Raw genomic sequence first — 26,245 nt, forward strand, 5'->3', positions numbered from 1 at the left:
CTTCTGCATGATAATTATTCCCCAACGAAAAAGCAGAGAGATTGGACCTTTTATAAAACAGTGTCAGAGTGCACCTGTAACAGTGAAGCTTCTTCTCATGGTGAGTGAACAAATTATGTGGTATCCATGGTTAAAAGCTAAAACAAAGCGTGGAACACAATAAATGTTCGATAAATATTTGTGGGATGAATAAGAAAACCAATCAGCAATGAGAGAGTTGAAGAGGTACATTATTATTATTGATATTTCCTATTTTCAGTACCCCCATCCCAATAAGTAAAACTCGTGGATATCTGGAATCATTCTTGCTTTTACTTCTCAGGGATAAATTTGGTCCTTCAATCCATATCTAAGGACTACATATGCAAAATAGCACAACTTAACCATTACAAAATATTTTAAATGACTATTTCAGTCATATTTCCCCCCAAATTCTAAATAAATGATATGATGATATCATTTAAAATATCCCTATCCTTAAATGAGATAAGCCATGGGAAACATCTCAATATGACATGCTTTAAGAATAGCTTGGAACATAATGGAATAATATTCAGTAAAAAAAAAAAAAAAAAATCTGGCCATTTTCAACAACATGGATGAACCTTGAGTGCATTATGCTAAGTGAAATAAGATGGAGAAAGACAAATATCTTATGATCTCACTTATATATAGAATCTAAAACAAAAACAAAACAGCTCACATATATACAGAGAACAGATTGGTGGAACAATCTGAACCACCATAGGTATTGGGGTCAGGCCAGGAAATGGCTAAAGGCAGACAAAAGGTACAAACTTCCAATTACAAAAGAAGTAAGTCTCTGGGAAATAATGCAAGCGTGGCAACCGCGGCTTTCCAGGTGGCTCAGTGGTAAAAGAATTCACCTGCCAATGCAGGAGCCGCAGGAGACACGGGTTTGTTCCCTTGGTCAGGAAGAGCCCCTGGAGGAGGGCATGGCAATCCATTCCTTGTATTCCCTGTATTCTTGCCTGGAGAATCCCTTGGACAGAGGAGTCTGGTGGACCACAGTCCATAGTGTAGCAAAAAGTAAGACACAACTGACTCTGCATCAGACTATGACTGGCAACTATAGTTAATACTACTCTATTACATACTTTAAAGTTACTAAGAGTAGATCTTTAAAGTTCTCATTACAAGAAAACATTTTTCTATAATTATGAATGGTTACAGATGTTAAGTAGACATTATGATCACTTTTCAATGCATGCGAATAACAAATATTGTACATGTGAAACTACTATAATATTATGTGTCAGTATACTTTAATTAAAAAAAAGAATAGCCTGGAAAAGTTCGGGTTGACACAGCAGTTCAGCATAATCATTAACAGTACTTCTCTTTCACTCTCAAAAGTGTGCCAATTTGGAAGTTAAAGTATGGCTTGGTCACTAGAATGTGGTGACAGCATTTTTCCTTTTTTGATGGTCTCTATGACTAAAAGGGATAATTATGCCAGTACATGAACCTCATCAGATCTCTCTGTTCACTGGAAAGGAATTGAGAACTATTCAAGACGTTAATTTGGAGCCTGCCCAAGACCACAAAATGGAAAGACATAAGAATCTGTTGCCCCTCTGACCAACGAAGCAGTCAAATGATTTGTTCCATGTTTCTGCATGACAATTTCAAAAGCTAATTTTTCAGGAAATAATCACAGACTCTGTCACATCTCCTTGTGCTTTTATGATAACTGTTAATCCACAGCTTCTCCGGTAAGTGTTGCTTTTAACACTTGGCAAGAAAAATGTATCAGAAAGCTTACGTGATTCATTCTATCAAAAAATAAATGTGACGTTTCCAGCTTTTAATATGAAAACACATACACTGTATTGCTTAAAGGGTACATAATTAATCCCCACCTGAAGAGATATGGATAGATCTATTATCTATTTACTCCTAGATGTATATTTATAAAGGAAAAGAAAACATCGAGTGGCATTTTATTACTCACTGACATCAATGAGTCAGTGTGTCTACCCAAATATATCTGGTTATATTCTTCACAAAGCAAAATGTCATTAAACCAATTAATATGGATGGCACTGACTCAAGGATTGCTTCAAAGAAGGGTGGCACTTACTCTGGACAGCCTGGAAAGCTTTGAGATATTCTACACTGAGCAGTGGCTGGGGCAGCTCCCGGATAAAGAGCTTCAGCAGGCTGGCGGCATCATGCTGCTTGACACTTTCCCAATTAAAAGTCCCTTCATAGAACTTTGCTTCTAGTTCTTGGCAAAGATTCTGAAAGGCAAAAGAGAGAAAGGGGAAAAAAAAAAAGGCTACCAATAAGTTGATTTATTTTTCCTTGCTGAGACTGATATACTTCCCACTTCAGAAGAGATTCTACTCTTTTGTGGCTTTTTATTATTTGCTTTTTTAATATTTATTTATTAATTTGGTTGCATGAGGTCTTTCGTTGCAGTGTGGAGGCTCTGTAGTTGTGGCTGGCAAGCTTAGTTGCCCACGACATGGGGGAATCTTAGTTCCCCAACCTGTTTCCTTTGCGTTGCAAGGCTGGTTCTTAACCACCAGACCACCAGGGAAGTCCCAAGATGTTACTTTTTTGAAAAGACATCTGAAACTACTAAAGGCCAACACTTTTCTATTACTCAGAAAAATATTCCTTCTCCTACCCCAAGTGTAATTCATCAATGAAAATGATACCTAAGGTCTAGAATTCCAAAACTTTACACATTTTCCAGGATAGGCAACAAACCTTAAGCAGCAGAGGCTGAAATAAAAGAACAGTTAAAACAGACTTTACACTTGGGGGCTTTACTTAGATACTATAATTTTTCACCAACTTTTAAAAAATTATTTAAAGAAAAAGTCTGTGCTTTATTTAGAAGTAAATTATATAACAAAATACTTAATCAATCTATGGACCTAAAGCAAAAGGCCACCTCTGATTAGTCACCTCTGGGAAATGGAAAACCAAGTTCCATAGCAAATGAGGTACGAAAAATACATTAGTACACCCCGTCTTACACACATAGGGTGTCAGTGACCCAGCCATCCTGCTGCCAGCTGCAAAAAACAGCTGGAGTCCTTGTGGAACTAGAAGTACCTAATTCATTTACCTCAAGGACTCCACAAAATCTGCCAGACAAATTATTAATAATAAATCAGTTTTGTTTCATAATTACTATTTTCTATATGCTTTTCCACTGTGGCATAAATCCTATTATATTAGAAACCCTTCCAAGTTCCTGTCACTCCCTTCTAATATTTGAAACTGTTCTCCCAAGAAATGTTCTTTGTTTTTCCTGTAAGGTGAATTTATTACACTCTCTCTTCCCAACACAATTCCATCCTCTACCCTACTTATTTTTTGTAATCGGTGAAATACACAAAGGCAAACCTAGAAATGAGGGGAAAGAAAGGCGGGAGGAGAGAGGGATGAAAGAAGGGAGGGGGAAGCAGATGGGGAGGAAGGGACGGAAGGAAAGAAGGCCTGTGGAAGAGGGAGAAAGGGGGCGAGAGAACAAAGAAGAGGGAAAAGTGAGCAAAGAGAAAAGGAGGAGGAGGAGAGGATGGAAGGGGAGGGAGAGTCCAAGAAATTTGGTGGGGAAGGAAGAATGACAACCCTAAATTTTTGCATGTCGTCTTTACATTATGTATAAAACAGAGACCAGCTGCCGTATCATTCAGTCTGTGATAACAGGCTGTGTTGAGCCAGTTGACCTTCTAAGAAGTTACATGTAGTTGAATTCACTCCTCTGCCAGTGATCTTGTCAAAATGTGAAATCCACATTACATCCATCCTTGTGTACTAAAGTAAACATGTTTATGATTCTCCTGAGTTGGCCATCACCTTTTGCTAACGCGGGACATGAACAGTGATGCGGGAACCAGTGTTCTTGCTAAGATGGGTAGAATGGAGTCATGTAACTGGGCTCTGAGAGACTCTCTGTTAGAGAATGTATTTCTCGACAGGACTCATCTCCCAATCACACACACTGTTCCTGATTGACTGGTGGTGAAACTGCCGCAGGTGTCAGCAAATGAAGTGAGACAGTGGCCACGTATCAAAATTACAAGAGCACCTGAACAGTTTTGGGGACCTCTGTGCATCAGACATCAGACCCAGGGGATGCAAGTTGAATGACTTTTGTGAGCAGGGTATATATATACCAGTTCAGTTCAGTTCAGTCGCTCAATAGTGTCCAACTCTTTGCAACCCCATGGATTGCAGCATGCCAGGCCTCCCTGTCCATCACCAACTCCTGGAATTTATCCAAACTCATGCCCATTGAGTTGGTGATGCCATCCAATCATCTCATCCTCTGTCATCCCCTTCTTCTCCTTCAATCTTTCCCAGCATCAGGGTCTTTTCAAATGAGTCAGCTCTTCGCATCAGGTGGCCAAAGTATTGGAGTTTCAGCTTCAACATCAGTCCTTCCAATGAACACTCAGGACTGATCTCCTTTAGGATGAACTGGTTGGATCTGTTTGCAGTCCAAGGGACTCTCAAGAGTCTTCTCCAACACCACAGTTCAAAAGCGTCAATTCTTTGGCGCTCAGCTTTCTTTATAGTCCAACTCTTACATCCATACATGACTACTGGAAAAACCATTGCCTTGACTAGATGGACCTTTGTTGGCAAAGTAATGTCTCTACTTTTAAATATGCTGTCTAGGTTGGTCATAACTTTCCTTCCAAGAAATAAGCGCCTTTTAATTTCATGGCTGCAGTCACCATTGGCAGCGATTTTGGAGCCCCCCAAAATAAAGTCTGACATTGTTTCCACCGTTTCCCCATCTATTTCCCATGAAGTGATGGGACCAGATGCCATGATCTTAAGTTTTCTGAATGTTGAGCTTTAAGGCAATTTTTTCACTCTCCTCTTTCACTTTCATCGGGAGGCTCTTTAGTTCTTCTTCACTTTCTGCCATAAGGGTGGTGTCATCCATATCTGAGGTTATTGATATTTCTCCCGGTAATCTTGATTCCAGATTGTGCTTCATCCAGCCCAGCATTTCTCATGATTTATCAGGTTACTCAAATTCAATTAAACTGAGATCACAGTGTGGTAAGAGCCATGGAAGCTGAAACTAGTGCTTTAAACTGAAGAAGCTTAACAAAATCAGCAAGTGATGCAAACTGTGGAATCTTGGCACAGACCTGGCACTGCCATGGCCATGACTGGCCAGGAGAGTGTACACCCACCAAGAGTCTTTTCTTCCTGATCTAGCTCTAAAGAGCTCATACAGGATACATCTTGAGGAGATGAACAGGGAATATCTCTTCCCTTTATCCTATTTTTTCTTGGATTTACAAATTCAGGAAGACAAACTACTGGATGTGGCCAGTGACTTGTGTTATCTTTCTAGAGCTAGAGCTGAATTTGGAGGATAAGGGTTAAGGAGGTTGTTAATGACTGATAATCAAAAAAATTCCCTAGATAAGTTTTCCAGATAGAGCTACAATTCCAAGTATGAAATCCCCATAAAATGCAAATCCCTAGAGATGCACATTCCATCTACATCATCTGCAGGGTAATTCTACTTAGACCAAGCATTCATTGGATATTGGATTCCCCAGAGCAGGAGTCAGGAACAGAGAAAGAAGGAGGACACACAGTATCCTAGGAATGTGGGAAAGAAACGTCATCTTGAGAAAAAAGAAAGAAGGGGAGTGAGAAAGGGGGTTCCAACTAGAAAGCCTGGGAATCCCCTTGACTCATTCACAAGCCAGACTCAGGCTACCCTTGGATCCAGTGAGCCAAGCAACTGGGACAGCCAGGAGTGGTTAAGACAATCTCATTTTGCCAGCTCACTAAGACCGACAATGTACAGAGATTAATGTCAAGTCCCCTACTCTGCCCACCTGGTGGAGTTTACCATCCTGCCCTTTAAAACAGAAAAATAAATAAATCTCACACTGTTACCCATGCAGACTGTCAGCAGTCCTCTCAGTATTTTGACTCATCATGTTCTCTCTCCATCAGCAGGACAGAACTGCTCTTGTCTTCTGCTTGTTTACTTTTGTTCCTATTTTATATTGCATAGTTGGAGAGTAATAAGAGAGCCTCTTTATTTATCACAGTATTGTTACTGGTAATAGGGTGATTTTGAAAAGAAAAGTCAAAATTTACAATCAGAAGAGGCTGTAGAAAAGCTAATAGAAACTGAATGTTAACATGTTTTTATGTTTTTTCATCTTCTAAAATGGGAAAAAGAGTGGGGAGGACAACTGAGCTTTGCAGATGCAAAAAAGTTTAATTAAACAAAGTTATTTACATGAGTAGAACCAAGAAATCACCTTGATTCGAACAGCAGCTCCAGGGATTCTTAAGAGACCTTCGGTTTCCAAACCTCCCTCTTCAATGCAAGAAATCAGCTGTGTATAAACAGAAGGACATTCTGATTTTGGCATTCTTAATAAGCACAGTCTCAAAGTTAACATCTCCTTCATACATACATACATACAAACTGAATACAGTGACATGTTAATGGGATTTCACTAAGTTTTGAATGCTATGGCACAATCACTACTCATCTTTAAGCCAATATATTCCAAAACTTTAGTTGTAATTTGGAAAAAGTTGGGTCCTTTGGAACAAAAGTATGTAACTTCACACAACACCTGCAATATCCCAGATAGACACTGACCCATGTTCAGTGTTTAAAAGTAACTAAGATGATCCATTTCTTCTGCTTTTTCAGAAACACACATTCTGCAATCAAATAAATCTTATGAAATTACAGAATTTGCATATTTACACCTCCTTTTCAGTGTGTTCAAAGAAAAAATTGTTTATGATAGAAGGAAAAAAAACCTGCTTGCAAATATTCATTTTTAGGCTTTAAGCTTTTGGTGGTAAACTTAGATTAAAAAAAAAAACAGTTTTGGTATGGGGTTTCTAAATCATACCTGATGAATACACACAGATCTCTAAGTTTTTTTTGTTTGTTTTAATAAGGCAGAAACCCACAATAAGAAAATGGAGAAATTTCAATGACATAACACTGGAAGCTAGGAAGTGGTTAGTTTCTTGGCAGAGACTTTCAATCAGAATATGCATTCCCTGGGCAGTACACAAATGGTTTTTAGGGGGTACTTGACTATTTTAGCTTCCCTTGTGGCTCAGCTGGTAAAGAATCCACCTGCAATGTGGGAGACCTAGGTTCAGTCCCTGGGTTGGGAAGATACCCTGGAGAAGGGAAAGGCTCCCCACTCCAGTATTCTGGCCTGGAGAATTCCATGGACTGTATGGTCCATGGGGTCGCAAAGAGTCGGACACAACTGAGCAACTTTCACTTGACTATTTTAAGGGCTTCCCTGGTGGCTCAGATGGTAAAAAATCCGCCTGCAATGTGGGAGACCTGGGTTTGATCCCTGGATTGGGAAGATCCCCTGGAAAAGGGACTGGCAACCCACTCCAGTATTCTTGCCTGGAAGATTCCATGGACCAAGGAGCCTGGCGGACTACAGTCCATGGGGTTGCATTATTGAGCGACTTTCACTTTTCACTGACTATTTCAAAAAATCAATTTCCTTGTTCTCAATTTAAATATAAGGAATTGCTAGCATCATATAGGCTTTCCTTACCATCCATTCCCCTCCTTTCACAATAGCCTTCTTCTAAAAGACAAACCTACTTTTCTCTCAGCCCCAAACTTACTATAATACCCTCTGCATACCCCGAGGCACAACATCTTCCAGAGTGCCAAAACATTATAAAATTTTAATTTTTTTTTTCAGAGAAACCTCCTTAATGATTTACCAAGGCTTTATAAATAACATGCTGCTGCTGCTGCTAAGTCGCTTCAGTCGTGTCCGACTCTGTGCGACCCCATAGACAGCAGCCCACCAGGCTCCCCTGTCCCTGGGATTCTCCAGGCAAGAACACTGGAGTGGGTTACCATTTCCTTCTCCAATGCATGAAAGGGAAAAGTGAAAGTGAAGTCGCTCAGTCGTGTCAGACTCTTAGCAACCCCATGGACTGCAGCCCACCAGGCTCCTCCGTCCATGGGACTTTCCAGGCAAGAGTACTGGAGTGGGGTGCCACTGCCCTCACCATATAAATAACATAAAGCTTACTATTGTTCCCATCCTTATGAAAATGTCTAGTAGGAGCAAAGCATGGCATCATGAATGAAGTCTTTTGACCTTTATCTGCTGCTGCTAAGTCACGTCATGACCTTTATCTAGATGTTCTGAAATACGATTTATTGTAGCACACAGACACTGGAAGAGGGCACAATTGTTCCTCCATGACCCCACCTCTTATATTCCTGGATTATGGCCAAAGTCTGTACTAATTTTGAGTTAGTCAGGTAAGAACAAAGCAAACAGTAGTCTCCCAAGAAGTTATTACTGATTGAAAATAGAAGCACTGAATTTCAAAAATTCAACTGGAATGATTTTCGAGACATTTTTCAAGTTACACTGGATAAAAACTCATCGGGAAAAAAATCTTTAAATGAATCATTTTAGATTAGATGAACATTATTCAATAAAGTATTTAAAACTAAATATATCAAATAATACCCATGTGACATTTATTCAACATACTAGCAATTTATTTCATCTTATAAAATGTTTAAAATATTCTATTAACAAAGAATAAAATTGCATGCCAGTAGCTGGATCAAATTAGTTCTTAGCAGTAAGACAAATTTTGCTTTTATTAAATACACAGGCAAAACTGATGATTTCTAAATAACTGAACAAGAATAATTTTTACATTTTTATATTTTACTGTTTTTTTATTATTCTCTAATGCTGAATACTAGCATTCAACAGAGAATGTATATATACACTGTCATTTTTCTCATTATTTCTCACTTTGAGAATAACATATTTTAGCTACATTCTACTGTCATTGTTAAAATACAAATAATACTTTATTATGAAAATATGATTTACTAATTTGCCAGAATTTTTCCATAGATAAAAGTTAAGAATATTTCTATTTCTCCAGTGCTTTTGGGAATATGGTTTAAACAGTGTGTTTCTAAGGTGTGGGGTGGGGGGTGGAGGGGGTGGAGTGGCATGGGGAACCAGATACAATTTATAGATATTAGATAAGCTTTGTTAAAGCCTCTTTGAGGTATATTTCTCAATATCTGATAAAATATAATCTGTTAAGACTGAGAATAAAAATTTTTGCAAATCAGTGGTTTTCAGTTCTTTCCTTTCAATAAAATTAAGGAAGTACCTAATTGCACTGTCAGATGATAAATTAAAAAATACTTTTCAGGATAGATCACAGTGATTTTTTTTTTTTTTTGCTTATCATCCAGAGGGGATACTAACAGATGAGTGTTATCTAATAGAAAGCTCTTTATATTCTTTTATTTTTTATATGAACCCAAAATCTTTAAGGCTCTTATCCAAAGATTTCAAACTGGTAGGTAGTCTGAGTCTCTAAGAAGTCTGAAGAGACCAAAAATGTAAACTAACTAAATATGAAAACAATGTCAAGAGAAAATGATAGGGGACTGGATGCAATCCTGAGTCTGACCAGGAGGCAACACTGACTTCTGTTGGGACCAATGCTTGCTCTTCGCTGACGTGATGGTGAATCTGATGTGTCAACTGGGCTGGGCTACAGTACCCAGCTATTTAGTCAAATACCAGTCTAGATGTTGCTGTAAAGGCGTTTTTCAGATGCGATTAACATTTAACCTGTAGACTTTGAGTGAAGCACTACTTTCCATAATGCGAGTGGGCCTCATCCAGTCAGATGAAGGCTGTAAGAACCCGGACTGAGGTTCCCCAAAGCAGCACAATTCTGCCTCAAGATGCAACACAGAAACTCCACAGGAGCTTCCAGCTGCAGAGTTTAGACTCGACCCTGAAATGTTAACCCTTGCCTGTGTTTCCAGCTTGCTGTACATAATTCAGACTTGACAGGCCGCACAATTGCAGAAGCTAATTCTTTAACATATAATAAATCTCTCTCTCCCCACCCCTGACCCCGAGAGAGAGACAGATGCTCAATAAATATTATTGAATAAGTGAACGAAGGAAAGCACGTGTGTGTGTGTGTGTGTGTGTGTGTGTGTGTGTGGCTGCATGTATCTCTCTCTCCCCCTCCCCAACACACACTCATTCCTTCATTTACTTAATTAGATTTATTGAGCATCTCTCTCCAAGAGAGAGAGAAAGAGAAATCTTCTACCAATGCGGTTTCTCTGAATAGCCCCCATACACTGGAAAAGGGTCTGCTGAGATCCATGCTTTGTCCATCTGCATAAGTAACTCACACCATTTACTGCCATTAAAAGAACGTAAATCTACGGTCTCCATTTATAAGCATCTCTCTGGTTATCACAGACACCATGAATAACTATCCACACAGACACAGGTTCTGCAGGTAATGACTAGAGGAAGCTGGTGAGTAGAACAAGCTGTCTACAACAAAGTCCATCAGGAGAAACACTGAGACACAGGTTTGGATGTAATGGTGATTATGAGGAATGAAGAAATCAGAGCTTAGTATTAATAGGTAAGATAGTAAATGACTGGCTTAGAATAATGGAAGAATTGGTGCCAAGTAGATTAAGCTTAAGTATTAAATGGCTTTGTTGAGCCAAACAACTGAGAACATTACTACTGCCATTCTTGCTACCCATGAATTTTCAGAAACTGAGATGCTTGAGATGTTGTAAAATCTGTCTTGGGTAGCCTACAACTGATGTGACTAGCCTTCCTCAGGGGTATTCCCTGTCTTTTATCCAATGTAATCTGTGTTTCTGAACAATGATGGCTCAGAGGTTAGACTGAAACTTTTATATTGTCATAGATAATCCCCTTATGAATAATTGAGTTTTGGCTACACAAGTGACTTTATAGTTTAGCAATCATTTTCTAATTCTACTTTATGGTTTCTTTGCCTACTTTGGAAGAAGGCACTAGTAAATTAAATTGGACATCCTCACTGTAAATAGGAAAGCTTGGAAAATACATACAGGCATAAAATATTCATGAGGATTCAATTCCCTAGAAATTTACCAGCAGTCCCCACTCCTATGTATTATAGAATTGAAATCTCAATTATACAAAGCCAGCTAATATAAGACAGGAAAATGATGCCAGGTAATCACAGTTACAAGAAATAATACTGAAAGCATCACCATGAAATAAAAATTATGAGCCCTTGAAACAAATCTGTTTTCTGAACAGAAAAACCAAAGCATAAAATAAAAGAGCATATCAATTGGAAAACTATATTATAATAGTATGTATGCAAAAACAAAAACAAAACACCATTATCTCAAGTATGCTGTCTCTATGCTGACCCATTTGGGCCTACTTACTTTTTGAAATATCAAAGGTATTCGAGTTCCTGGTACTTTCTTCTGATCTTGTTCTAACAATACTGTCAATGGGACACAAAAAAGGCCAGAATCTGCAAAAACAACAACAAAATCTCTTCACTTTCATCAACCTATGAAATATTAATGCAAAAATGTTAAGGTACCAGATTCCTGATATTGTCATTCAATCATACAACTATATCGAGCATCTAAGTGAGTGACATTGTCTACCAGTTAGATAAACACAACTTAGTTGGAAAATTCTGGCTCCACGTTATAGAGCAATCTAGCAAGCAAAGACAACTAAACTAATGATTATAGATCATCACCAAAATAATTAGAAAAGTATAAACTGTTACAAAAAAGAAATAGAGTGCTGTGGGAATAGGCAAAACATGCAAATAATTGACTAAATGTAATCAAATTAAAAGTTCTCGCTTAAAGCAAATATCACTCATCTCTTCCATACTTAACTGACATTCAATATTCTATAATACAGCAAAGTATAAATATTTGCTTTTTGGAAAATCAGCCAAGATTATGAGCTTGCTCTACAAATGTTCTTCTTCAGAGAACACAGTAGATACTTGGTCTTTGTGAATTTAAATTTGTTTTTTTATATACTTGGGAATAACTCCAGAAGACATGACAGGTAATAATTTATAATTTTTCTAAATTAAAATTATATGCTTTCAGTCTGATGTAAGCATAGCTTCTACCCAGCACCTCCTACCCCACACCCATCACTGAGTGAACAGTTACAGCAAAAAAGTGTAACACACATCACCAGGGAGATATAAATCATTTGTGAACAAGAAAAGGGGGATTATCCTGTGATATAAAAACAGACATTGGAAACTGACATTCAGAGCAATTTCAGTAACCTAGTAAATAACTTTTAGTTTAGGAATTAAGAAAAGCACAATCTTTGAAACAGGAACAGGAATGTCGCTCAGTCGTGTCCGACTCTTTGCGACCCCATGGACTGTAGCCAACCAGGCTCCTCTGTCCATGGGATTTTCCAGGCAATAGTACTGGAGTGGATTGCCATTTCCTTCTTCAGCGGATCTTCCTGACCCAGGGATCGAACCCGGGTCTCCCGCATTGTAGACAGACGCTTTACCATCTGAGCCGCCAGGGAAGTCCTTATTTTTTAATGTCAAATTCTAGTTTATAACACAAATATCTTAGATAAGATACAAAAATATAAAAAAGATGAAAACAAAATCTATTAATAGTGGTACTTTTAATGAGGATGGCTTAATATTTCTCTGTCTGGTAGGAGGCAATTCTGAGATAAAATTTAAAAGGCCTCTCTAAGTCACTCTGAAAGTCTTGAACACTGAGTCACAACTTTTTTTTTTTTTCACAATTATTTAAATTAAATTTTTATTTTGTATCTGGAGAAGACTTTGTGATAAGCTTTTGAAAAAGCATCTGAAGTCTTTATCCATAATGGACTTGTGGAAAACCAGAACTGTTTGACTCAGAAATTCACCATCACAAGCCTTAAGCTAAAATACTCACTCAAAGGAACTAAACACAGAATGGGGTCTTCTGGGGCCCAGCATGGCAGAGAAGACTTGAGGGAAGGTACACTTCAGACCTACAGAGAAACTGCCTCTAAAACTTACATCAGGTGAATACTTGTCTTTGCTAACGTTACCATAGCAACTCAATAATCCCCATTCTTGGTCTTTCTTTAAGAGATATCTTTAAAGTTAAATAAGATGTCAGAGATTCCGAAATAGTAAAGCTTTATCACCAGAAAATTATCTGGATTTTCAGATGAATAAAATCTTGGAAAAAAACAAGAACTGAGGAGGTGTTTGTTTTCTACCATATTATTAAAAAAAAAAAAAGCCTATTTATATAATGGGGAAAGCAAGCTGATTACAAAGAAAAAAAAAAACTGTATATGCAAGAGATGCACAATTTAGGGATATTATATGCCAAAATCACATTATTGTCTTCAAAGAGGGAAGAATATTTTTTGCAAAAGAGTTAAAAGTAGATTGTAAATGAACAAAGAGACATACTACTAACTGCCTGTGCATTTGTTATCAAATAAATAAAGCAAAAATAATTGATGAGGATTAACCATATTAAAGTCAGTTGTCAAGATCCAGTCTTAGAAATAAGTATATGTACCAAACATTGTTTTAAAATACAGCTTTCAAAGGAGAGAGCAGAATCCTTGAAGAGAATTTCCTTTTTTTTCATGGTAATTAAATATTTGATTATGCCTTTATTTTCTATAATCTAGGAGACAGATTTATCAAATTACAAAAATTTGGGAATCCTAACTTTAGATGTATTCATGTGCGGATTATAGGCAATTTGTTATTTGCATTTCCCGCACCCCAGAAAGGATACTCCTAAAAAGCCAAGCTCATTCTTACTAGCTCAGGAGTAAATTCAACTGGTTTTTGTTTCAAAATTACCTTTTGTTTTGATTTTCACAGCTTTCTGTTGTTTCAGTTCAATACCCAAGACATCATAGAGGGCAGTCAGCTCAATTAGGGCTAAATGGCAAACTTTCTTCATGTCCTGGGGCGCTAGGTCACCAATCCTGGTGGTGCCTGTTTTGTCTTTTCGCACTCTGTAGGTCTAAAATAAACATCATTAATACAGTAAAGGTTTACAAGACCTAACCTCTTTTTAATGAAAGATGACAAAATTATAACTATGAAAAGAATTCATTCTCAGAGTGCTGACGATGCAAGCCATGGAGGAATTTCTCCAGCCAGAATGAAGAGCAATCCTGTCTTAATGATGATCCCAAACCTGCAGGGAGTCAATGTGTGAAGTATGACTGACAGCAGAACCAGACCATGGACTAGGAGTGTGAATATCAGTGGCCAAGAGGACAAAAGAGACAGTAAAACAAAAGGAGAAAACAAACAAACAAGTTAACTGACCTTTAAGAACCAAGAAAAATTACAAGTCAAGACAAACTGTGAGGAAGAAGACATAGGAGGTGAAAGAAGAGTAGGAGAAACCACTGGTGCATGCCAGGAACCATTTATCTACACTATTATTAATTGTCATATATATATATAGTATGGCATTGTATTGATATAGATAATATTATATATTCAGATATATGATACCCAAATAAGGCAGGTACAAAAGGACTGTGCAGCACTGGGGAGAAGGGGAGAGCAGAGGGGAAACCAAAAGCAGGGACTTTAGAGCCACCATCTATCAGTCATCTAACTGCTATCTCGCTGTGTGTGACTTCTGGCAATTCTCTAACAGACCCTTTTTGTAAAATGGACATACAAAAGCCATATCCTAAAGTAGCAGTTCTCAAAGTGTGGTCCAGGGAGCCATATAGGTACCCAATACTCTTTTCAAGGAATCTAAAGAGGTTAACTTCCACTTCCAGATGTTCAAGCTGGATTTAGAAAGGGCAGAGGAACCAGAGATCAAATTGCCAATATCCGTTGGATCATTGAAAAAGCAACAGAATACTAGAAAAATATCTACTTTTGCTTCATTGATTATGCCAAAGCCTTTGTCTGTGTAGATCACAACAAACTGTGGAAAATTCTTCAAGAGATAGGAATACCAGACCACCTGACCTGCCTCCTGAGAAATCTATATGCAGGTCAAGAAACAACAATTAGAACCAGACATGGAACAACAGACTGGTTCCAAATCGGGAAAGGATTAGGTCAAGGGTGTATACTGTCACCCTGCTTATATAACTTATATGCAGAGTACATCATGGGAAATGCAGGGCTGGATGAAGCCAAGCTGGAATCAAGATTGCCGGGAGAAATACCAATAACCTCAGATATGTAGATGACAGTACCCTTATGGCAGAAAGCAAAGGAGAACTAAAGAACCTCTTGATGAAAGTGGAAGAGGAGCGTGAAAAAGTTAACTATGGGGAGGGAGGTGGGAGGGGGGTTCATGTTTGGGAACGCATGTACACCCGTGGTAGATTCATGTCAATGTATGGCAAAACCAATACAGTATTGTAAAGTAAAATAAAGTAAAAATAAAAATTTAAATTAAAAAAAATAAAAATAAAGTGGATAACCAACAAGAAAAAACAAAAAAAAAACCCCTCAACATTCAGAAAACAAAGATCATGGCATCCAGTCCCATCCCTTCATGGCAAATAGATGGGGAAACAATGGAAACAGTGACAGACTTTGTTTTCTTGGGCTCCAAAATCACTGCAGATGGTGACTGCAGCTATGAAATTAAAAGACGCTTGGTCCTTGGAAGAAAAGCTATGACCAACCTAGATAGCATATGAAAAAGCAGAGACATTACTTTGCCAACAAAGGTCCATCTAGTCAAAGTTATGGTTTTTCCAGTAGTCATGTATAGATGTGAGAGTTGGACTATAAAAAAAGCTGAGCGCCGAAGAATTGATGCTTTTGAACTGTGGTGTTGGAGAAGACTCTTGAGAGTCCCTTGGACTGCAAGCAGATCAAATCGGTCAGTCCTAAAGGAAATCAGCCCTTAATATTCACTGGAAGGACTGATGCTGAAGCTGAAACTCCAATACTTTGGCTACCTGATGTGAAGAACTGACTCACTGGAAAAGTCCCTGATGCTGGGAAAGACTGAAGGAGGGAGGAGAAGGGGATGACAGAGGATGAGATGGTTGTATGGCATCACCAACTCGATGGACTTGTGTTTGAGTAAATTCCAGGCGTTGGTGACAGACAGGGAGGCCTGGTGTGCTGCAGTCCATGGGGTTGCAGAGCTGGACACAACTGAGCAACTGAACTGACTGAAGAGGTCAATACTATTTTAATAACACTAAGACATTATCTGTCTTTTTCACTCTTATTCTCTTATGGTGTACAGTGGAGTTTTTCAGAGTTTTTATAAGAAATGTGGTATTGCCAACAGACTGAACACAGAAGCAAATATGAGAATCCAAATGACATAAACTCAAGCCAGACATTAGAGAGTTGCTAAAATGTAAAACACCAATACAGGATATTAATGCATATATATGGAATTTAGAAAGACAGTAATGATGACCCTATATGCGAGATAGCAGAGCGACACAGATATAAAGAACAGACTTTTGGACTCTGGGAGAAGTGAGGGTGAGACGATTTGAGAGAACAGCACTGAAACGTGTATATTGCCATATGTGAAACAGATCTCTAGTCCAAGTTCGAGGCGTGAAACAGGGTGCTCAAAGCCAGTGCACTGGGACAACTCTGAGGGATGGGATGGGGAGGAAGTTGAGAGGGGGGTTCAGGATGAGGGACACATGTACGCCCATGGCTGGTTCATGTCAGTGCATGGCAAAAACCACAATATGGTAATTAGCCTCCAATTAAAAGAAATTAATTAATTAAAAACAAACAAAAATCTGTTTTGGAAAAATGACTATTTTAAATGAAGATATTATTTATGTTCCCCATAATATTGTATTTTAAATGGATTAATAGTTTAAATGTTTTTCAATTTTCCTTTATAATATGGGCTTCCTTGGTGGCTCAGATGGTAAAGAATCTGACTGCAGTTTGTTTTAGAAAATACAACTTTTTCATAAAAATGTTATTTATGTTTACCATAATAATAAATTTTAATGGATTAATAGTTTAAATTTTTCTATTTTAATTTATATCATGGTAAATATCTATAGGTATAACTGACATAAAGAAAAGCACCCCGGGCTCCTCCCCACGACACAGACAGTTCTTTTAATTAATCATCAAGAGAAACTATTCCCTAGACTATTTATTTATATTTCAGAGCTTAAGAGCACAGTCAGTGACCAACTTCCACAGAACTCAATCCAAAGAAATTCTTTACATTCCAAAATCACTTTGTACCAGCCTTCTTCATCTCCTCAGAGTCTTCCAAGGAATCATAGCTTCTGTAGAAATCTGTTTATGCCTTCTTTCTTAGGCCAGCCAGAGCAAACACAGAGAGCTGCAACCTACAGGGAGACAGTGAATGCTCCAACAATAGGAATCACAGGTTCCCGGCCAGAAGGCCATGCATCTGAGCATTCACCAAAGCACTGCAAGGTGAGGCAGTTATTCTCCTCAATACCAACATCCATCCTGACTGATTAGACAAAAGCTTTTTGAAGTCCTCAATAATTTTTTTAAGAGTCTGTAGGGGGTTACAGGACCAAAATGTTTGAGAGTTACCATCCTAGAACATTTCCTAAAACCTACAACTTTTGGCAATTTAGCAGCTAATTCCTTTCAAGCAAACTCAACTACAAGAGAGAATCTTCTATAGTTTGTTGTAGAACCTTTGACAGAATCTTCTTTAGAATCTGCTATATTCTCAAGAGAGTCCACTATAGGAGAAAAGAGATAATTCTTCTATTTTTGTGATACAGTTTCCCCATAAAAACATTAAAAGAACAACAGTAGATATTATTCATATTCAGCCTTAGTGAATTTTCAGCATAATTTCCAAGGTCAATAGTATAGTGCATAGGAGTTGAGAACATGCAGACAGGTATCAAGGTTTTTAACTATTACTGCAAGGTAAGACAAAAATGGTAAAATACTCATTCTGATAAATAGTGTTTCATTTTATCCTGCAAAAGTTCCAATAAGACAAGTATTATTACAGCATATTCTACGTGGGGAAACTGAGGCTCATTAAGAGACTAAAGTGAAGTGAAAGTGTTAGTTGCTTAGTTGTTCCGACTCTTTGAAACCCCATAGACTGCAGCCCTCCAGGCTCCTCTGTCCATGGGATTTCCCAGGCAAGAATACTGGAGTGGGTTACTATTCCCTTCTCCAGGAGATCTTCCTGAGCCAGGGATCAAACCCAGGTCTCCAGCATTGCAGGCAGATTCTTTACTGTCTGAGCCAATGTCCACATAGCCAGTGACATAAAGAGGCAAGTTCAGATCTTTTAAATCCTAAATTCAATAGTCATTCTGTTCTGCTCCACTTTCCTCATGCCCTGCAATAGGCAGGGAGGAATCTAGGTTGATCAATATTGATGTAGGACATGAAGCCCTCAAGGACAGAAACCATGTCTTAATCGCCTCTGTATGCCCACTGTCCCACAGCCCTGACACACTGCAAGTGTTGTTTCTGTGTATATAATGAAGACACACACCCAACAGGGAGAAAAGCGCAGAATCAAGCTCAGTGAGGGGTGGGGTCACCGGCTTGATGCTCCCTCAATTTCCTGTGATTTGTACTGAGCTTCATTTTCAAATCACACAAAACTCTCCCCATTTTCTTCTCACCTGGTCCAGAGTTCTGCTAATTGCTTTGTTTTCTGAAGGACTGAACCAATTCTATTTACCAACCATTTATTTTAAAAAAGAAAAAAAAAAAAAGTCCTACATGCTTCATTAAAATCAGTTGCATCTGGTCTAATAAGCCAAATACATGTAATATAATTATTTAAAGCATTACCCAAGGTAAATGTTTAAATAAACCTGAAATATTATTCGTTCAAACATTTGATTTACCAAGCAATATGTCATGAGCTTTATTTATTTATTTATTTAACAATGTACTTAATGAAAGGAGTTAGTTCTTTATCCCAATGTTTAATTCATAGCAGGAGTTTTAAATATTTATGAAGTTTCATGTCATTTTTGTTTAGTTAATAGACTGGATGGTTCAGTTCGTTGGCTAAGAGAAGGCAGTGCAATTTCAGCAAAAGGAAAGCTCTTTACCTTTTGAAAAATGTGCTTTTAAAAGGGGAGTGAAATAAAATTTTTCAAAACATATAAGGTCATTGGTTCCCATGTGTCACCATAAATTAATCAGGCAGCTCTTCCTGGGTGCATCCCTCTTCTGTAAGCTTTGAAATATGAGGGGCCCGTTAGAAACCTTACCAGTAATGACATACTTGACTTTTTCACTCATCAAGTCACTCTAGCCTCAACTCAGAAAGCAAGAGAATCTACTCTTACTTGGTCAATTTCCACAGATGACTTATCAACTGCTAGGAAATTCATTTCTTACCTAAGATTTTTTCATGTGTAAAATGTGATTTTATTAAAGTATTTCACTCACTGTCAACCTAGAGAACCCAGAACTTTTCTAGATAAATGAAATTTTAGGAAACTTTCAAATTTACAGTTTTTAAAAATAATTTTTAATAGCAAGGAATAATCATAATTTAAACTTTTCTTGACAATTCAGGATCATGATCCTACAGCTATCTCACACATTTGTACACAAATGTGTGTCTGTCTTAGGTTCTCATTCTCCTTACTCTATCCCAAACTAACATTTCTTTTACTGTCCTTCTGCTTCCTCCAGAGACATTTCATTTTCTAGCAAACTCCCAACTTGGGCCTCCACGCAAGCCTGTGGCCTTCAGTATGCATAAAGCTTTGTTACAAGACAAGCAAAGTTGCCATAAAACATGAATTTACTTGAATCAAACATAATTCAGTCAGAATCCAAAATACACTGAATAAAGACAAGAACTAATACAGGCTTCACCATAGTTATCCTTTCAATACTATGATCTTTAAAATTCCTAAATAAACTCTTATTGTTTTTAGTCTGCCAAGATAGGATAAAGGAGTGCTATTTCTCCTTTACTTATTTCTACTCTATAGATGGACTCAACATACCAGAATCTTATTCATGTAACCTCCCAAGCTATCCTGAAGTTGTCAGAAGCATCAAAACAAGGACACGTCTAAGTTAAATGAACAGGGACCTGTAGGGCACATGTCATCAGGATCTTCCAGAAAAAATTCCAGCTTCAAAAGATTAGGCAGTGAAGCCAAGACTTCCCATGTACCTCCTAATCTTTCTAACTATGAAAGGAGAATCATAGTATCTATCTCATAGAGATCACTTGATAAATGAGCAACGTAATTACACAGCATACTTTCTAAGATATTACGGGTACACGAAACACAATAGGTAATAGCTAAATTTTCATCCTAACACACATTAGTTATAAAACCTGATCTCCAAATTTAAGAGGAGAAATTTGAATCTGCTGAGAGATCATAAAGAATTAACGAAGACTGCTCAATGCTATAAAAAAAAAGAAGTAAATATAAAATGAGGTCAACAAAGAGCAATGTATTACATAAAACCCATTGCTTATTCACGGAAAGCAGAAGACCATGGAGTAGAAATGGAAATTAAGGTTTTATCTGCTTAGACTCTCACCTCAGAGTGAGGGATATAAGTATTTACCTCACCAACCATGTTTATGACTTGTAGAAAGCTTACAGTATGCACATGCTTTCCAGAAGATATACAAATAAGTAAATGGTTGTATAGATAAACTGATGCATATATACGTAAATAAATTCATGGATACACTGACAATAATTATCAAAAGCATGGCATCTTAACAGTTTAAAAAACGATTTTATACATTAATGTAAGTTTGAAAACGGGAAAGTGCTAACAGGAAAGCTAGATATTGAGCTAGACCCCAAAGGATGGGTTAAAGATGATAAACAGAGAACAACAGAGGGGTAGAAATGGGAAGGTCACTTTAAGTTTGAGGCAACACATGAATAAAATCTAGAAAGCAGGTGAGCAAAAATCAGTTTGTTAGGCAGAGAATAAAGTGAGAGAGGAAGTTTTGTCTTTAAGTTTCTGAAGTAGAAATGAATTCCCTTTATATTCCACTGTTTGAATCAACAACATAAAAGTCAACAGTGTCTTCACCTTGTTTAATTAGACTACTTTCACTTAAACTGCCTTCCATCTGTTGAGATATAGAAGACCATCCCTGTCATTTACTTACCTGTCACACAGTGTGGCATGTGGGATCTTAGTGCCCAGATCAGTGACCAAACCCACGCCCCCTGCAATGGAGAAGACTATTACTTGTAAAAGATACTTTTGCTAAGGATGGTCTGGGAGCCTGATTTATCTCTTTAGGCCACATGACGCATACTTTACTTTGCCCACTAAGCATGAAAATAGATCCTTAAACATTTTTGATAAAGCCTGGAAACAACCTAGAAGCCCATCGTCAGATGACTGGTTGAGTAAATTGTGATAGAGTTTCATAACCTGGCACAACATATAAATAAAAAAGAGTGAAAGATATTTCTCTATCCTACTATGGAGTGATCTCTAGGACGTACTGCCACGTCTAAGCAAATAATCAAGAGTATATCTATCTACGAATGGAAGGATAAACCATAAAATTAAAATAAAAAGAAATTGACCTGTACGGTAAATTAACCTGTAAAGGGGAGGGAGAGAAGAGGGTGATGGCTCAAGAATGGAAGTGAGACTTCTAATACACCTTGGTTTTAATTATGACCTTTGGACCACTTAGATAATTCACATGTTTACAAAACAAAATTAAGTTTCAACAAAGCAATCCCTAAACATTCAATATAAAATGAAATTAACCAACTGGGTATGTAGTGAGTGGCATAACCATATGGAGAATAACTATCCTAAACAACCTGAAGCAGACTAATTTGATTATTACAGTCCTTCTGGGATAAAACCCTAAGGATACAACCAACTGAGGAAAAGAAAACAAGTTTAAACTATTTTTTGGTTATCATATTGTTGATAGCAGTGTTAGTATTTCTATTCTGAGAATGCTGTGCAGTAATAAAGGATAAAACACACAAGTAATTATGCGATATGCTAATTATATTATCTGCTGTATCCTCAGAATCACTATTCTCAGCATGGAAGAAAGAAGATACAGATGTACTTCTGTCTTCTGTAAAGGCTTTAAGCAATAACCAACTCAGAGAAGGGAACGTTCCTAGTGTCCTGAACACAGTAACAAAAGTATATTTCTACTAAGTAGAATCAGTGTTTCTTGAGGAAATAGATAATTCTAGGTCTGGATCTATGAAGTGATGGGACTAGATGCCATGATCTTAGTTTTCTGAATGCTGAGTTTCAAGCAAGCTTTTTCTCTCTCCTCTTTTCACCCCTCCATCAAGAGGCTCGCTAGTTCCTCTTCACTTTCTGCTATTAGAGTGGTATCACCTGCATATCTGAGGTTGTTGATCTTCCTCCCAGCAATCTTGATGCTACCTTTTGATTCATCCAGCCTGGCATTTCGCATGCTGAACTCTGCATAGATGCTAAATAAGCAGGATGACAATATACAGCCTTGTCATCTTCTTTTCCCAATTGGGAACCAGCCAGTTGTTCCCTGTTCAATTCTAATTGTTGCCTCTTGACCTGCATACAGGTTTTTCAGGAGACAGGTAAGGTGTTCTGGTATTCCCATCTCTTAGTCAATGAAACAGAAGTAGATGTTTTTCTAGAATTTTCTTGCTTTTTCTATGATCCAACAATTTGGAAATTTGATCTCTGATTCCTCTGCCTGTTCAAAACCCAGCTTGTATATCTGAGAGTTCTCAGTTCACATGCTGCTAAAGCCAAGCTAGAAGGAATTTGAGCATTACTTTGCTAGCATGTGAAATGAGTGCAATTGTATGATAGTTAGAACATTCTTTGGCACTGCCCTTCTTTGGGATTGGAATGAAAACTGCCTTTTTCCAGTACTGTGTCCACTTGTGACACATTTGTTAACATATTGAGTACAGCACTTTAACAGCATCATCTTTTAAAATTTTAAATAGCTCAGCTGGAATTCTGTCACCTCCACTAATTCTGTCCATAATAATGCTTCCTAAGGCCCACCTGACTTCAACTCTAGGATGTCTGGCTCTAGGTAAGTGATGGCATCATCATGGTTATCTAGGTCATTAAGACCTTTCTTATATAGTTCCTCTGTGCACTCTTCTGCTAGGTCCTTATCATTCCTGTTCTTTATCATGCCCATCCTTGCATGAAATGTTCCCTTTATATCTGCAATTTTCTTGAAGAGATCTCTAGTCTTGTCCATTCTACTGTTTTCCTCTATTTCTTTGCACTCTTCATTTAAGAAGGCCTTCTTATTTCTTCTTGCTATTCTCTGGAACTCTGCATTCAGTTGGGTAGATCTTTCCCTTTATCCTGTGCCTTTCACTTGTTTTCTTTCCTCAGGTATTTGTTAAGCCTCCTCAAACAACCACATTAAAAACAAAACAAAACTAAGATCATGGCATCCAGTCCCACCACTTCATGCCAAAATAGATAGGGAAAAAGTGGCAGCAATAACAGATTTTCTTTTCTTGGCTCCAAAATCACTGTGGACAGTGACTGCAGCCATGAAATTAAAAGGCACTTGCTCCTTAGAAGGAAAGCTAGGAAAAGCCCTACATAGCACATTAAAAAGCAGAGATTACACTTTGCCAACAAAGACCCATATAGTCAAAGCTATGGTTTTTACAGCAGTCATGTACGGATGTGAGAGTTGGACTATAAAGAAGGCTGAGCACTGAAGAGTTGGTGCTTTCAAACTGTGGTGCTAGAGAAGATTCCTGAGTTCCTTGGACTGCAAGGAGTTCAAACCAGTCAGTCCTAAAAGAAATCAACCCTGAATATTCATTGGAAGGACTGATGCTGAAGCTTCAATACTTTGACCACCAGATGTGAAGAGCTGACTCACTGAAGACCGTGACATGCCAGTAAAGATTGAAGACGAAAGAAGGGGCAGCAGAGGAGGAGATGGTTAGATGGTATCACCGACTCAGTGCACATGAATTTGAGCTAACCGCGGAGGACAGAGGAGCCTGGTGTGCTACAGTCCATGAGGTCACAAAGAGCTGGACACAATTTTTCGATTGAACAACAAGAACAACATGTCTGGAGCAAAAAATATGCCGAAACACATGAGGAATTATCTCTAGCGCCATGTCATACATGAGTTAAGATACTATTTTTACAAGAAAATTAAAACAACACTAGTTGGTCATTAATGAAAGGTACTAGGGAATCTAAGAAAAGAAGAAAAAAAGAAAACGAGTAAATGAAAGTAAGAAGTAACCCTTGAGAAAGTTAAGTTTTTCTTAAGAGAGATATTCAAATAAATAAATGAATTTATTAGAACATGATTTTATAACCATTAATAAATGGATATAAGTACTGATCAGCAGCCGCTGCTAATTTCACAAACAAGAAAGGCAGATATTTTCTATCTCTTGCTACATGATCACAAGAAGTAATCCTGACCAAAAAAAAAAAGCACGAATCTGATAAATCTAGAGTCAAGCAATCTACAAAAAAGAGAAGGACATGGCAACAGAATTATAGACTTAATAAGCAGGCCTCTTCAACAAACAAATTCTGAGAGAAGGAGAATGGAAGGAAAGAAGTAAAAAAGGATAGGGGAAAAGATCTTAATGAAGAGAAAGAGGCAGGCAGAGACAGAGACACACTGACAAGAGGAAGGAAGGAAGGGAGGGATTAAAAGCTGCTTGAAAAGCACTTTCAACCAGCTCAACCAACTACAATGCATGAACCTTATTTGGATTCTGATTCAAACAAACTGTAAAAAAAAGTTATGAAATTTGCAATACAATATGAAATTTAATATTTAGATATTTGAAATTAAGAATTGTTAGCATTTTAAATAGGTACAATAACAGCAATATGAATTTCAAAATAACCTTTTATCTTGTAGGGAACTGCTTGGGGGTGTGCATAGGACAAAACTAGTCATGGGTTAGTGAATGTTGGGGCTTGGTGGGGGGTTCATTATACTACGCCTATTAGCTTTTATGTATGTGAAATCCTACAAAATAAGTAAATGTATTTTTAAAAAATTTAAGACATTTGGTATCAATGAGAACACTCAGTACACAGACGTTGGTTTCTAAATACAATATGCTTCTGAAAAAACAAGGGTTCCTTGAAGAAATAGATTCTTCCTAATCTGAGGGGAGAAAAGTACAAGGTGAGCCTAGAACATCTTGTACCAGAAAGCAAAGGAGTAAAACAAGGAGTACATGTTAAAACGGCATAGGAGCCAGCTTGAAGGGCTGCCTTTTGTCAAACTTGGGTAAACTTAAACGTCAAAGAAAAACAGTAACGATTTATAAAACATTGAATGAAAAATGGAAGCTTCTGCACAGTGACATTCAAAAATAAAAAGAGAAAAAGGAGGAAAAGCAACTATCACAGAAGACTGCCAGCCAGTCAATATAGAAGGAATAATAAAATGAGAAAAATCACCATTTCTCTAACACTAGCCTATTTTTTCAGGTAAGGATTACAAATGCATGATAAAGCCACGGGATGATAGGTTATTACTGGCAGATAGGCTATTCATTTGGTTTCAAGGATCACAAATTAGCATTAGTTACCAATAGGAAAAGGTATTTTTACAATGACGATAGAAGGTGATACTTCCATTCCCAATAGGAGGGCTATCTGACATCATACACCTCTTCTAATGATGTGATGGAAGGAATAAACAACCTAGGCATCTAGGTCTGCCAAAACTGTTCAACTTGAATTAAGTCATCAAAAACAGAAAGAAAATCAGAAATTTGATTTGGACTCTTTAAAATATACAGAAAAATCGGAGGAGCTAATCTAAATTTAAGAAACCAAAAAGATATAACATCAAATGCAATGCATAACCCTTGTTTGAATCCCAGGTAGAGCGAGGAAAAAGCCATTAGGACAATATTATGACAACTGGGAAATTTCTAATATGGTCATATATTAAAATATAATTGTTTTAATGTTCAAGTTCTTAAGCATTACAACTGTTTTGTTTAGTATGGCCTGCTGCTGCTGCTAAGTTGCTTCAGTCGTGTCTGACTCTGTGCAACCCCATGGGAGGCAGCCCACCAGGCTCCCCTGTCCCTGGGATTCTCCAGGCAAGAACACTGGAGTGGGTTGCCATTTCCTTCTCCAATGCATGAAAGTGAAAAATGAAAGTAAAGTCACTCAGTCATGTCCAACTCTTAGCGACCTTATGGACCGCAGCCTATCAGGCTCCTCCGTCCATGGGATTTTCCAGGCAAGAGTACTGGAGTGGGGTGCCATTGCCCTCTCCGAGTATGGCCTAGTTAGGCTTAAAAACGAAAAGTGAGTGCATATGGTGCAACCTATACACAGATAGATACAGAGAGTAGTGAAAAGTGAAAGTGGTAGTTGCTCAGCTGTGTGTGACTCT

The 26,245-nt window shown here is 37.8% G+C and overlaps 1 protein-coding gene across 3 annotated transcripts in view; it reads right to left on the reverse strand.

Moving 5' to 3' along the window:
• ARHGAP18 (Rho GTPase activating protein 18) overlaps positions 1–26,245 on the reverse strand; it is a 199,947-nt gene that overhangs the window by 25,498 nt on the left and 148,204 nt on the right. For all 3 annotated transcript variants that reach the window (XM_069598378.1, XM_069598377.1, XM_069598379.1), the window contains exons 6-9: positions 13,738–13,903; positions 11,294–11,385; positions 6,288–6,365; positions 2,105–2,264 (exon numbers count right to left, since the gene is read on the reverse strand). In XM_069598378.1, the coding sequence (XP_069454479.1) occupies positions 2,105–2,264; positions 6,288–6,365; positions 11,294–11,385; positions 13,738–13,903 (496 nt within the window). The remainder of the gene's footprint in view (positions 1–2,104; positions 2,265–6,287; positions 6,366–11,293; positions 11,386–13,737; positions 13,904–26,245) is intronic.

Source organism: Ovis canadensis, chromosome 8 (assembly GCF_042477335.2).
Source record: "Ovis canadensis isolate MfBH-ARS-UI-01 breed Bighorn chromosome 8, ARS-UI_OviCan_v2, whole genome shotgun sequence".
NCBI classification, from domain to species: Eukaryota; Metazoa; Chordata; class Mammalia; order Artiodactyla; family Bovidae; genus Ovis; species Ovis canadensis.